Source organism: Gopherus evgoodei, chromosome 5 (genome assembly GCF_007399415.2).
Source record: "Gopherus evgoodei ecotype Sinaloan lineage chromosome 5, rGopEvg1_v1.p, whole genome shotgun sequence".
Lineage (NCBI taxonomy): Eukaryota > Metazoa > Chordata > Testudines > Testudinidae > Gopherus > Gopherus evgoodei.
In genome coordinates, this window is record NC_044326.1 from 123,394,185 (window position 1) to 123,408,586 (window position 14,402).

Below are 14,402 nucleotides of genomic sequence, written 5' to 3' on the forward strand. Positions count from 1 at the left end.
ATAACCTGAGTTTATCTTTGTCTGTCTCTTTAGTATTCTTGTTCAACTGTTTCTTGCTACATTTTCATTTAAAATGAATGAAGTCTAGGTAAGTTTATTACAGGATCGGACTTAGTGTTGTCTTATTGGGTTAAGGAGGCCAAGAGGGAGATATGAGGAGGAACGGACCGATGGTATGTGTTTGGTCCTACGGGAACAGAGGAACTTGGATTTTCTGTGATATTACGGTGAAAGGGCTCTGATATCACAGGGGTACATTTACATGGTATCAAGAAGGACTGGGATTTTCAAAGGCGCTGTTTACATTTGATCTTAAGGCTGGCAAAAGCATAGGGAGTTATTAAGCAGTGCAGTTAACTTTCCTGTTGTTGAACAGTTTGCCCTGAAGTGGAACCCAGTGTTGAGATAGCAAGGGGAGTGACAGAGACAGGATGTTATTCCTCTAATGTTTCAGTGTGTTTATGTTGTACATGTAATAGCACTTTTGTGATTAGTCTGTTTCACCAGTATAGTTAGTTAAGTAGTTAGTTCCCCTGTTGTTTATGTGGGTCTGTCACATTGCAACAGGAGACAGAAAAATATTTTTAAAATAATAAAATATTATTGTAAAACCGCAAAAATTGTCAGAGAGAGACAAGGGCAGGGTTAATGTTGGAAACTACCTTTTACTAAGTTTTAATTTTTTTTTAAATTGACTAGATTACATGCTGCTGCTGTCCTTTTAAATGTTTGCATTTTTGTTCTTTTAAGTGTCCACTTATAAATAGTCACTCTTTGACTCTTTTGTCACTCTTTGGTCACTCTTTTAAGTGTCCACTTATAAATAAGGGGTTATAAATGACTAATTGCTAATCAGTTGTTGTTGTTAAAGTCCAATGTGTTAACAGATTACTTATAACCATCTGTACAACATACTGCTCATGTCTGTAATATGCTTAACCTCTATTTAACAATTGCTAAACTCATTGTAAATTATTTATAAATGTATCATATAATATAAGGTGTGACCACATTTTCAATAGCAGGTCAAATTAATTGAGAACAAATTGCAATAATTGTAAACAAGGTAAAGTTTGAATGTTTGGACTTTCTTTCATTGAAAGTCTATTCATAGGTAAAGCGAGTTTTTTCTATGTACCAGCAAGAATATCTATTACAATATGATGGCTATGTGCAAGATCACTGGTATTTGAGTCCTTCTAATGCTCTGCTTGATGTTTCATCCAATTTTGTAGCGTGCCTTCTGGATTTGAAGGTATGAAGGAACAGGAAATCTGCAACAAAATAATGGCCAAAATGCTGGAAAACTATAATACCTTGTTTGAGCTGGAGTGCCCACAGAAGGATGATGAAAATCATGCATGTGAAGAGCTAGCAAGAATTATTTTAGTGAAAGTGAGTATCTGGAATGTTGCCCTTTGAGTTTTGATGCAATACTGTGACAGGTGAGACTATGCAGGGGGCAGTCTAGAAATCTTCACAGGCTGGATGGGAGGCATTGGTGCTGGTATAATACATTTCTCTGATATTGACCTTCATATGCTGCTACCACCTTTTCACTTTTCTAACAACTCTGTCCTTTAGCAGGTCAGTTTTTTGCTACCTTTTGATGCCTTGGGAGTTTATTCTATTTAACACATTTATTCTCTATTAAATTAACATAGGGAGTGCCTATGATTAAACAGGAAACAACTCTAATAATTTTATTTATTTAAAATAAAAAAGGTGGATCTAATAATGGTGGGGTGGAGGGGATGACTGAGGTCGGTGTCCAAGACAAGCAAGTATAAAGCCCAGGGGCCACCTTGGCAAAGGTTCAGTCATGCACCGACCTAAAACGTCATAGTCCCTCACCATTGACCTGCAGTAAAGAAAGTATCACCTTCCTGGAAAGACTTGTACTTCTGGAAGCAATTAGTTGTAGACCTGTGGCTAAAGTTTGGTGTTACTCACAGTTGATCTGGTATGATCTAACCGAACGCTCAGGCAAAAGGAATAAGAGCAACCTGTTTACTCAAAGCTGCATAAATACTTAATGGGCCCTTTGAGGGTGTGTGTTCGCCATTTCTAAAAGTCACCTTCCTTGTGTCCTGGCACATATCCCTAAATCTGCTGATTGTGTAATAAAATCTGGATGGCGCCGTGGAAGGTAAAAAAGGAATGATAATAAATTAGTTCAGTATGTAGGAGAGAGTCAATGAGATTCCAGATTACAAAAGCTCATGCATCAGCAGAAGGTAGAAGCGCGTTGCTCCCTGTCACAAAAATACAATTACTTTACAGATTTATTGGCTTGCTCTGGGTCACGTAGTCCAGCAACTTGCATGTGGTTTGTGTGCAAAGTCTATTCTTCTTGCAAAGCTATTGAGTAATTCCCAGGACTGCTGGCTAGTGGGAGACTTAGTCACTGCAATGTTTGCACAAGTGAAGAGTCTGGTCCAGATTCTGTTCTGATTTACACCCTCGTCCAACCCCGTTAAACTCTGTAGTGTTGCATGGGGTATGAACCAGGACAGAATCTGGTGCAGCGAGCAGTGGCTACAGTTTGAAAATACAGAGCCTTCCAGCTCCTCTTTGCTGGGTCCAGTTGGTTCATCCTAGGGTGCCAATCTCAGTGGCCTCCCAACCTTCTTTCCACATGGAGAGCAGCTGAGGGGAGCCTTTGCAGCTTCCTGACATCATCATTCCCTGGACTCATAAATTTGAATGTGGGGTATTTCCACCCCTTCATCATTATCTGTATTGGCATTGGTTGGTACTGCCAGCTCCCTCTCCTAAAATAAAAAAAGAGCAAGTAAAAAATCACTTAGAAAAGTTAGATGCCTGCAAGTCACCAGGGCCTGATGAAATGCATCCTAGAATACTCAAGGAGTTAATAGAGGAGGTATCTGAGCCTCTAGCTATTATCTTTGGGAAATCATGGGAGACGGGGGAGATTCCAGAAGACTGGAAGGGGGCAAATATAGTGCCCATCTATAAAAAGGGAAATAAAAACAACCCAGGAAACTGCAGACCAGTTAGTTTAACTTCTGTGCCAGGGAAGATAATGGAGCAGGTAATTAAAGAAATCATCTGTGAACTCTTGGAAGGTGATAAGGTGATAGGGAATAGCCAGCATGGATTTGTAAAGAACAAATCATGTCAAGCTAATCTGATAGCATTCTTTGATAGGATAACGAGCTTTGTGGATAAGAGAGAAGCGGTGGATGTGATATACCTAGACTTCAGTAAGGCATTTGATACGGTCTCGCATGATATTCTTATAGATAAATTAGGAAAGTACAATTTAGATGGGGCTACTATAAGGTGGGTGCATAACTGGCTGGATAACCGTACTCAGAGAGTAGTTATTAATGGCTCCCAATCCTGCTGGAAAGGTATAACAAGCGGGGTTCCGCAGAGGTCTGTTTTGGGACCGGCTCTGTTCAATATCTTCATCAACGATTTAGATGTTGGCATAGAAAGTACGCTTATTAAGTTTGCGGACGATACCAAACTGGGAGGGATTGCAACTGCTTTGCAGGACAGGGTCAAAATTCAAAACGATCTGGACAAATTGGAGAAATGGTCTGAGGTAAACAGGATGAAATTCAATAAAGATAAATGCAAAGTGCTCCACTTAGGAAGGAACAATCAGTTTCACACATACAGAATGGGAAGAGACTGTCTAGGAAGGAGTATGGCAGAAAGAGATCTAGGGGTCATAGTGGACCACAAGCTTAATATGAGTCAACAGTGTGATACTGTTGCAAAAAAAGCAAACGTGATTCTGGGATGCATTAACAGGTGTGTTGTAAACAAGACACGAGAAGTCATTCTTCCGCTTTACTCTGTGCTGGTTAGGCCTCAGCTGGAGTATTGTGTCCAGTTCTGGGCACCGCATTTCAAGAAAGATGTGGAGAAATTGGAGAGGGTCCAGAGAAGAGCAACGAGAATGATTAAAGGTCTTGAGAACATGACCTATGAAGGAAGGCTGAAGGAATTGGGTTTGTTTAGTTTGGAAAAGAGAAGACTGAGAGGGGACATGATAGCAGTTTTCAGGTATCTAAAAGGGTGTCATCAGGAGGAGGGAGAAAACTTGTTCACCTTAGCCTCCAATGATAGAACAAGAAGCAATGGGCTTAAACTGCAGGAAGGGAGATTTAGGTTGGACATTAGGAAAAAGTTCCTAACTGTCAGGGTAGTTAAACACTGGAATAGATTGCCTAGGGAAGTTGTGGAATCTCCATCTCTGGAGATATTTAAGAGTAGGTTAGATAAATGTCTTTTAGGGATGGTCTAGACAATATTTGGTCCTGCCATGAGGGCAGTGGACTGGACTCGATGACCTCTCGAGGTCCCTTCCAGTCCTAGAGTCTATGAGTCTATCATTGCAGTCCTCCAGGTGCTCAACCTCACCTTCCCTGTCCACTGTGCCCATCTTTCCCCTTCCCTGCCTCTTCGCTGCTCCCTTTCTCCTCCCTTCATCCCACAATTCCTGTTCTCATACTTTAACCCCAACTTGTCTTTCTGCCCCCAAATCAAGTTTGTATAATAAAACAAATGTTGTTAAATAAAATAACCACCTGGTGCTATCAGGTCAAGGTCCCTCCTACCCCATATCACTGTGTCTGCATGTTTCCTCCACCCTTATTGGTGTATTTTTAGCCTTGTTTCCTCCTGGGTGTGTGCTGCAACACTAGGGCATTGGGACACAATTCTGTTGGAATCCTTTGTTTTGAAACACTAGATGAAGAGCCCAGGGAACAGAGGGGTAAATAGGTGGAGGAAAGTAATTAAAAATGTGTTTGTCCAGCGCCTGTTTAGACTTTTAAAAACATCAGTATTGGCACAGAAAGCTTCCTGCTGCAGAGCTGGGAGCAAGTGCCAAGGGCCTTGGACAAAGGCCTTTTGTGTTTTTTGTATGGTTCTGTGCTTCTGTTTTGTTGCTGAAATCAGGAACCTGCTCTTAGACAGAGCCTTAGTACAGATCTTTCTTTTCTTCCCTTCCCCTGTATCTCCCCTTTCTTTCATGAGTGCATTTCAGGCACGTGATTGCCAGCTGTCCTCATATCCTGCATACATAATGCTCTACTTTTAGAACAGGCGCCAGGCCTATTCTGGGTATTTGCTGGTAAAACATGATACAAGGGGATTATGGCTTTTGCCATCCCTTCTCACTTTGGAACTGTAGCATCTTCCCTTGAACTCCGGTATGCTCATCACCTTCTTGACCTCACGTGACGCATGACGCCCTGTGGCCAGGGTATCTTAAGATCTTCCCAGACTACAAATAAAACCCTTTGCTTCCTTAAAGGAAGAGAATGTGCTCTTTTTAAAAATAAAAACATGGCTTTTTCAACCAAGACCATACAAAGATCACAGGTGGTTTTTGAGTTGCATTTTGAAAAAACACTTGAATTCGAAAGCCATGCAAGATGCAAAGCATTTAAAACTCAGCACCTCGTAGTTTTATTATTGTGCAAAGTGCACGTATTTTGAGAAATTCAGTGTTTTGGGGGAAACCAAAAGTAAATAGCTTTATGAGAAGGAAAAAAGAGAAGTGACTCCACAATGCTATAACCATGTAAAATATCAAAGGTGAGATTGTGACTCTTGCTGTTTGTCTGCAGAGGGCAGGGAATGAGCGTCTTCATCCCTGTGTCTGTTTCGCCTCTCTCACAGGCCTCGTCCAGACTAGGGGAGGAAAATCGATCTTAGATACGCAACTTGCTGAAGTCGAATATCTAAGATCGAATTACTCACCTGTCCAGACGGCGCGGGATCGATGTCCGCGGCTCTCCGTGTCGATTCCGGAACTCCGTTCGGGTTGATGGAGTTCCGGAATCGATGTAAGCACGCTTGGGGATCGATATATCGCGTCTAGACTAGACGCGATATATCGATCCCCGAGCAATCGATTTTAACTCGCTGCATACGGCGGGGTAGTCTGGACGTGGGCACAGAGGGGTAAGAGTGTGGACAGGACATTGGCTCCACTCCCCTTCGTGCTCAGTCGCTGTGCACAGAAATATAAGATGTGCCAGGGAGAGGGCTGGCTTTCCCCATGGATCAGTAGGGAAGCAGGGGCTGAATGAAGACTTTCCAAGTTACAGTTCAGTCCCTGCTTTGCTCCTGGGACAGCACAGCTGCATGCTGCTTGTTACTCAGGCCATATTGTAAGATTATAATATCAAAGTAATGAAAAAATCATCAAGACTGTTATTCCTTAATTTTGGGTACTGTTCAATTACCTTGAGAAAGTTTCTGGACCGTTATCATATAGAGCCATAAATGTCAAATTGGGGGTGACTCCTTTCGGTAGTATTTGCTAGCCTAAAGATAAGAAGAGAGAAACTAGTAGAGTAGGCACTCATTAACAAGAGGATTATGTGTACAGATTAGATATCTATCATGTGGTGCATACCTCTGATTTACAAGAGCCATAAAATAAAACCTCAGTGCACCCTCCTAATTTCTGCATTTGTGGAGTAGTGTCACATCAGAACTAGTTATTATGTGACAATCCATCCAGAAAAGGGGACAGTATAACTGGACTGCTGTGTGTGAATTGCACTGTGGGTGTGTGTATGCTAAAAGAAAATGTTACTCATATTATGCTTTAGAGCAGAATTCTTAGGGTGTTTAGATGTGATCTTGACTGAGTTTTGTGGCATTAAACTGAAAAATAACGCACATAATTAAAATATAAATCAGTTCCCCATTTCACTATTGCCATTTTATCACCTGACCTGTAAATACAGTGGTTTAAGTGCTTCCTTCCATTTTTATCTAGTGCCTTTCATTCTAGAGGATCTCAAAGTGCTATTCAAACTGCAATTATAGACAGTCCAATAATGCACAATTATCCATTGTTATGCAATCACATCTGTGATGAAATGTGACTACTGATTAGCAGTGATCAACAATGTTACCCAACAGTTATGAATTAGAAGTGAAGAATGCCTCTTATTGAGTTTGAATTGCGGAGGGAATCTAGGCAGGTAGAATATAATTACTCCAGCGAGAGTCTGGCCAGATTACCACTCCTTCCAAAAAAAAAGTGGGCTTTTTAATGACCAGAAACCATCAAGACCTCAGTCTTATAGTATATCTCAGGTGAAAGATGACACTCCAGTAGCAGGGTGCCTCTCAGCAGAAAGCTAAGGCCTTGGTTGAGTGCTGACTTGGATGGAAAAGTGCAACCTACCTCCCAGCCACACGCAATGTTTTCCTTTGGAGGTCTCCCACCCAAATATCTTTTTAGCAGAACACTTTAAATTTGTAATAACTGACCAGCTGACAGCGCAGAAGAGTGTCATTACATTTAAATGCTTGCACTGAAACACAACAGAACCTTCTTCAGCAGTGAGTTGAACAGGACTTGATTCTGCTCCACGTTTAGCTATAGGACAGTGTTTCTCAAACTGGGGACACCGCTTGTGTAGGGAAAGCCCCTGGTGGGCCGGGCCGGTTTGTTTACCTGCCCCATCCTCAGGTCCGGCTGATCGCAGCTCTCACTAGCCACAGTTCGCTGCTCTAAGCCAATAGGAGCTGCTGGAAGCGGCACTGGCCGAGGGACTTACTGGCCGCCGCTTCCAGCAGCTTCAGTTGGCCTGCAGCAGTGAACTGCGGCCAGTGGGAGCCGCCATCAGCTGGACCTGCGGATAGGGCAGATAAACAAACTGGTCTGGCCCGCCAGGGGCTTTCCCTACGCAAGCAGTTTCTCAAACTGTCTCCCAGTTTGAGAAACACTGCTATAGGAGATGTGGCAAAGCCATAACTGTCCTTTTCTTCCCCTTTTAGTGACAGAGCAGACATCCCCTGTTTGCCTGGATGCAAAATACCAAGTAAACTCTGTTTATAAAATTACAAGCAATCTCTAGGTACATTCCAATGAGTGGGAGGGCAAGTTAGTTAGGGGATTTAAAACTGTGGAGTGATACGAAAACTGGTCTCCTGCCAGCTTTTTCTTTTTATGTGGAATGTACTTTTCCCTTCACCCATTTCTACTGTTCAGCTAAATGGTTCCACTTCACATAGGGGATTAGCTGGCAAAACAGATTTCTGCACTTTGTACTTTAAGTCACAGCCGTATTCTAGCAGAAATGTGTATGCTGCTAGCACAACGTTATGTCCACTGTTGGTCTATGAATGCTTAGTTGGATTTTTGTGAGAGAACTATCAAGTGCAATTGTGTTTGGAATTTAAGTCATTTGGAGCCTGATCCTCAGGATGCTTGAACGCCCTGGGCCGAGGCCAGCAAAGCAAAATACTTAAGCATGTGCCTTACTTTAAGAGTATGAGTGATCCCTTTGACTTCAATCTTAGCCACATGCTTAATTGCTTAATTGGATCAGGCCAGAGGACTCAGCCCCTTGCAGAATCAAGCATGTTATCTCCAGGTAGAACAATGAAGGTGGTTGTTCAAAAGTAGTTAGCATTGGTCTAACTTTGCTCCCATTTAAGTCAGTGGTAAAACTCCATTTCCACTTTGTACTTTTGCAAACTCCACCGTGAGATTACTGGAGAGAAAACATCTGGCATGCAGCAATTTTTAAAATAATAGTCTCCCTCCCTTTCCTTAGCCCTCTTCTCGCAAGTATTTAAAACAGCCTAGACACTTCTATGACAATGGCCAGAAAGAGTTGCCCAAAACTGTTCCAATGGGAGTCTTGTGGTGAAGTCCCTCACCTTCCTCCTTAATTTTAATCGATTGATCTTCTCCTTCCCTCATCTCTGCTGAGTTACTGGACATTATACATGTAACAAACACAAAAGAGTTGTCCCTCCACTGGTCAGGAAAAGACCCGTGTTCTAGTCCCAAATGTGTGTCTTGCCGCGGGGAAGCTTTTGAAGTTCTGAACAGCTTCATTCTACTTATGTCTAGTTTAACATTTTTCCGTGCCATTCTAACATTGTACTAAGGCTAGGGTATTCTAAAGGGCTCAGCATTGCTCAACTGTTCTCCCATTGAAGTCAGTGGGAACTGATCCTGTTTGAAAACCCCACCTTAACGATATAGTAGCCCTGATGAACGGTGCAGGCTTTCTTTTCTTTCTGTATTACCGTATTTGGACAAGACAACAACAGGTCTCTCCCATCTGGTCCAAAGAGCAATCAGTGTTTATGATAGCAGACTCAAATAAAAGAGCATAGAGCAGTGTGGGGGAAAGCACCTGTGGATATCTTTCTTTAGCTTTATGGATAATGTTTCCTTGTTTAGTGAATGTTGTACTTCAGTGTTGTCCACCAATGAGCAGATGGGCATATTTATAATAGGAGCAGAAAGTGATTCAGCCAGGATGACATTTTAAGATGAGAGCTGACAGGAAATGAGCAATATGAGCTGTGTAAGGGAAAGTTTACAAGCCTCCAAATGCTTCACCTACAGCAGTGGTCCCCAACCTTTTTGTGGCCAGTAGTACATTCATGTTTTCAGAAGAGTGTGGCGGGCGCCAACAATTTTTCAAGGCTTATTTTGTATTTGTACATTAAATAATACGAAAAACATCATATTTAATATAACATAATATATGAATCCAGAGAGAAGCTGGAGAGAAGCTGCGAGGACAGAGAACACCGGCGCCCACAGCCAGCAGCCCCGGAGTTCTCTGTCCCCGTCAGGCACAGGGCAGCGGCTTGTCTCCCCTGCTGGGCACTAGGTGGGCCCTGCGCCTGCTGGGAACAGAGAACATCATGCTCGCAGCCTGAGTTCTATGTCCCTGTCAGGTGCGGGGCTGCGGCTTCTCTCCCCTGCAGGGCACTAGGCAGGCGCACATAAATGCCCTGGAGGGCGCCATGGTGCCCGCGGGCACCACGTTGGGGACCACTGACCTACAGTAATGTGTTGTATGCCAAAGGGGAAAGGAATGCTATGATGTTTAGTCTATGTATAAGTCAAGTAGGAACAGAAAAGGTCAGATGACCCTCAAATAATCGCATGTATAATTTTGGCATCTCTTTCTAATGCTTTTGACTCAGCAGCTTTAAGTATTATTATTAATTATTATTATTATCATCAATTATAATTATTTGTATTACTTTAGTACCTGGAAGCCCTATTAATGGACCAGGATCCCATTGTACTTATGTAAAACAGAGTTATTGTGTTAGTGTTATTAATACATAATAGTTCATTTAGTTGAATTTAGCTGAAGCACTTGCAAAATTATAAAGCAATAGATGGTGGTGTTACTAAAGTCAGGTCTACACTGCAAAGTTTTATTGGCATAGCTTTATTAATTAGGAAAGTGAAAATCACATCCCTAACCATCATAGCTAGGCTCCCTCCCTCCATGTAGGCACAACTTAAACCGAAGTATAAGTTGCTGGTATAGTTTGTCACTGGGAGAGCTAGTTTAATGAGCCCTTAATATAATCTTGAATAAATACACAGATCTGCATATGCACAAATGATGTAAACTTTGGCTGCACCATATGTGAAGTGATAGAATATTTAAATTCAGTGTATTGTGAGAATGAAATTGAGTACTTCAGGTATAGCACATCTCAACTAGGATTGAATCAGAGAGCAGATCTTTTCCTCCCTTCCTTCCATCTCTATTTCTCGAGTACCTTCTTTAAAGATAACTGACACATTTTTGTCACTGAAATCATCAGGGAGCTTTGCCTATTGTATATATAAGCAGGCAGGTGCTTGGCAGTAATGCTGAGTGATCTGAGTAAATAGAAATAGTTATTTGTGTGTGTGTGCATGTTTAGTTTTAAGTGTTTTTATTGTCTGTTTATTTTTGGGGTCTCCTTGTATTAGGCCAGTTGTGAGCAGTCCCTGCCTATCAATCTGACAAGAGCTTTACAAAGAGAGGCACCGAAGTCAACGCCACGAAGCAAGGTACAGTAAAATTGGCATATTCGCAGACACACCATTCTGTTGTTCAGTTTCCCTGCCAGATGGCAAACAAGAATTTGAGGGGTAAAGGGAATGAGAGTTTTCATGTTGCCAAGATCACTTTGGTTCTCTTCTTCAGATTCCTCAATCTTCATGCTGCTTCTCATTAATTAGTCACACAATTGATCAGTCAAGTTTCACAGCAACCCTGTGTGATAGCTACGTATTATAACCATTTTAAAGTTTGATAAAGTTGAGACCGTGTTTAGAAGAAGGGCATGTTACAAGCAGGCAGACCTACTCCAGACAGGTTAAGTGTAGATATTTTTCACTACGGGGAATTCACCAGATTCTGAACTATGGTGTATTGATATACACTACTTTTAGGGTAGGATTTTCAAAAGGGCTTCAAATTGGTGCAGCTCTTCTCCCATTGTACTCAGTGGCAAAACTCCCACTGACTTCAGTGGGAGCAGAGTATGGCAGACACTGTGCACTTGTGAAAATCCCATCATTAAATATGTTTAAGGACAGATAGTGCCTAATAGCACACTGGCCTGTGTTTGGGTCTGAGTGGTCACACCATCCCAGGGGCAGTGCTGGAAGGCAGAATGGGTTCTTGAGTGCACAGGCTAAGCACAGCTGCTGCACTATTTCTTAAGAGAGTTCAACATCATCTCCTCTCATTTCTGGCCATTTCTGCTGGTCTTTGCGGAGCATGGAGGTTGGGGTCCTTGCCCCACCTCTACGATACCTCTTTAGGTTGTGGCTTGCGCCCCAGGGTGTTCTAGAAGTAAGCAATCTCTGTTCTCAGGACAGCCCAGTAGCTGCAATCGTGACTGGTTCCTGTGCAGGTACGAGAGGGGACAAAAGCTCTAGCTACCTGTTATGCACATTCTTTGTCTAGTCTACCAGGTCCAAGCACCCTTGGGCCCTGATTGTCTATACGTAGAAGGAACTAGCTTGCGTGTAGTTAATAGCACATTTCCAGTCATTAGAAAGGTCCTGTGTTGTGTACATAGGGAATCTCTGGGACAGTCATTGAATGAACTATGTAAGTAAATTTAAAAGTAAATAATTTACTGAAATGGCAAATACTTATTTTAAAATTTAAATTGATGAATTCTCTTTGGGCTGTTTCCCTATGGCAAGTTTCTGTTATTGTGCGTGTGCTTGACCTTCAGATCAGCAGCACAACTTCTACTTTTTCAGGGCTGACTCAAAGCAAGAGTAACATGAGATGCTAGTCTGGAGAGCCTGAATTTCTCTCACATCTAGGTCATGCTTTTCTTTGAGATCATATTCTATTTATGGATTACTTTACAATAAATAGATAAATCAGACACCTGTTCTTAAACTACTCAGAGAGAACAATAAAGGTCCTTAGTGCTGATCCAAGCTTCCATAAACAAACCCACGTTACAGCACATACACTTATCTTTCTGGTGAGTTGCAAGGAATTTTAGCCAGGCATTTGCTTTGGCAATGTTTGTTTGCGGGTTTTATTTTAGTTTTGATACTGATTTCTTATTTAGCATGAGGGTTTGTCTAGATGGTAATGTAAGCCCCAGGTTAGTGGGACTCGAATCAACAACCCTGGCTTCAAGAACCCAGAGCTTGAGTGTCTACATTGATTGTTAACCCTGTTTTAAGAACTTTCTAACTCAGGCTCTAGCCTGGATCTTGATGTCCACGCTGCAGCACGCAGATCCAGGCTCCCTAGCGCCCTCCTGAAATGTGGCTGCTCTAGCCTTTTGACTGTGATGCATTGTGAGAAAACACGACTGTCCATCCTGCACCTTACAGGAAGTTTGAACAGCCCACAACACACCCTGCCAAGCAGTCTTTTGGTCTTTGTGCTCCTAGCTACTGGACCCAGCAACATGGAGGAGAAATCTTTTGATGAACTTCACTTTCTTGCACTTTCACTCCTCTGTCAGGATGCATGAGGTGCGGGTGGATGTTTCAGCTGTGTTTTCTGAACCACCAAAGGCTCCTCATAGAGCTTACGATGGAGAAGAAGCACACAGACCTGCGGACTCAAACTAGTTGATGCTGCATATGACACTTGGTATAGTCGCTGATGCCCCCTAGATAGACAGCCGCTTCTGAAGCATGGCCACAAGCTCAGACTGGTGGGATCCCATTGTCATGCAGACCTGGGATGATCAGCAGATGTTCCAGAGCTTCCGCGTGAAGAAAGGTACATTTCTGGAACTTTGCGAGCTGCTTACCTCAACCTTCCAGCATAAAAACACACACATGAGAGCACCCTTGCTGGTCCCAAAGCGGATTGCTTTAACTGTCTGGAACCTGGCTACCCCAGACCGCTACAAGTCCATTGCTAACCAGTTGGGTGTCAGAAAATCAATTGTGGGAAAGCAGTGGCAGAGGTTTTCTGAGACAATGAGGCATGTGGTTTACCCCAACGTGATGGGATATTCCTGAAGTAATTGCTGGCCTTGAGAGAATGGGGTTTCCAGTCTGCATCGGGGCCATTGGTGGGACTTGTGCCCATAGTTTGTCATCCTCGAGTTGTACATGAGGGCATAAACCACAAAGATGTAGGCTTTTGTGGATCACAGAGGTTGATTTATGATTGTCAACAGGGGGTGCACTGAAAAAGTTCATGATGCCAGGGTTTTTTGCCGGTTGGGAGTCTACATTCATGGGCAGGCTGGGATGCTATTTCCACCAAATGACATCGTCATAAATTGAATTACTGTCCCCACCATTGTTTTGGAGGACCCTGAGTACCTCCTTTTGCCCAGGCTCATGAAACTGTGTCCTGATTTCTGAGGCCCTGACAGAAGACAATTTAATTACACTCTCAGCAGGTATAGAATGGTGATTGAATGTGCTCTGACAGATTGAAATCTCTGTGGAAGTGTTTGCAGATCTGTATGGATTCCATATCAGTGCTATCTGCATTACTGTAGCTTGCTGTGTCTTTGTGCTGCCCCAGGTGAGCCATGTCGCTCTGAACGGACATGTGACAGCGAGGGGCTGCTGGATGCAACAGGTCACTTCACTGTCTTCACTCGGCACCTGCTGTTGGCTTCCATTAGGCCTCATGCTGGGTTCTGGGGCCAGTAGGCACCATTCTGGCTGACCAGGTCATCATGCACCACCATTGACCCCATGCTCAGCACAGCACCCAATCAAACTCCTTATAAAATAGGTGTGGTGATGGGTTGCCTGAGGTGCGTTTCTGGTCTCTGGTTTTCCTGTACTCAATCTTGAGATGCTTAATCTGTTCCCTGCACTGGTCATTGATCCAGTAAATTTGCATCATTTCCAGTTTCTTCGTTATTTGCTGGTATGCATGGTAATTCCTGGTCCTCATACTGAAGTCTGCTCTTTTGCTGGCCTTGCACCTGTGATCTTGAAGCTGAAAGACGACTTCTGGTCAGTCTCTGTTGTCGGCACAGAAGGCTCTCTCCTGGTGTGTTCAGAAACCAATGGAAGGTTAAACGCTGACTCATTGAGTTGCTATACTATACTAAGAAGGATTGCGTCCTCTTCCCTGGAGTCAATTGGGCTAGAGAGGAAATTGGCCCATGGGATTTTG

At 42.9% G+C, this 14,402-nt stretch overlaps 1 protein-coding gene across 7 annotated transcripts in view; it reads left to right on the forward strand.

The window, feature by feature from the left end:
• Nucleotides 1-14,402, forward strand: part of FAM13A (family with sequence similarity 13 member A) — a 224,449-nt gene that overhangs the window by 52,493 nt on the left and 157,554 nt on the right. For all 7 annotated transcript variants that reach the window (XM_030564851.1, XM_030564850.1, XM_030564847.1 and 4 more), the window contains 2 exons: nt 1,236-1,395; nt 10,754-10,834. In XM_030564851.1, coding sequence (XP_030420711.1) covers nt 1,236-1,395; nt 10,754-10,834 — 241 coding nt within the window. The remainder of the gene's footprint in view (nt 1-1,235; nt 1,396-10,753; nt 10,835-14,402) is intronic.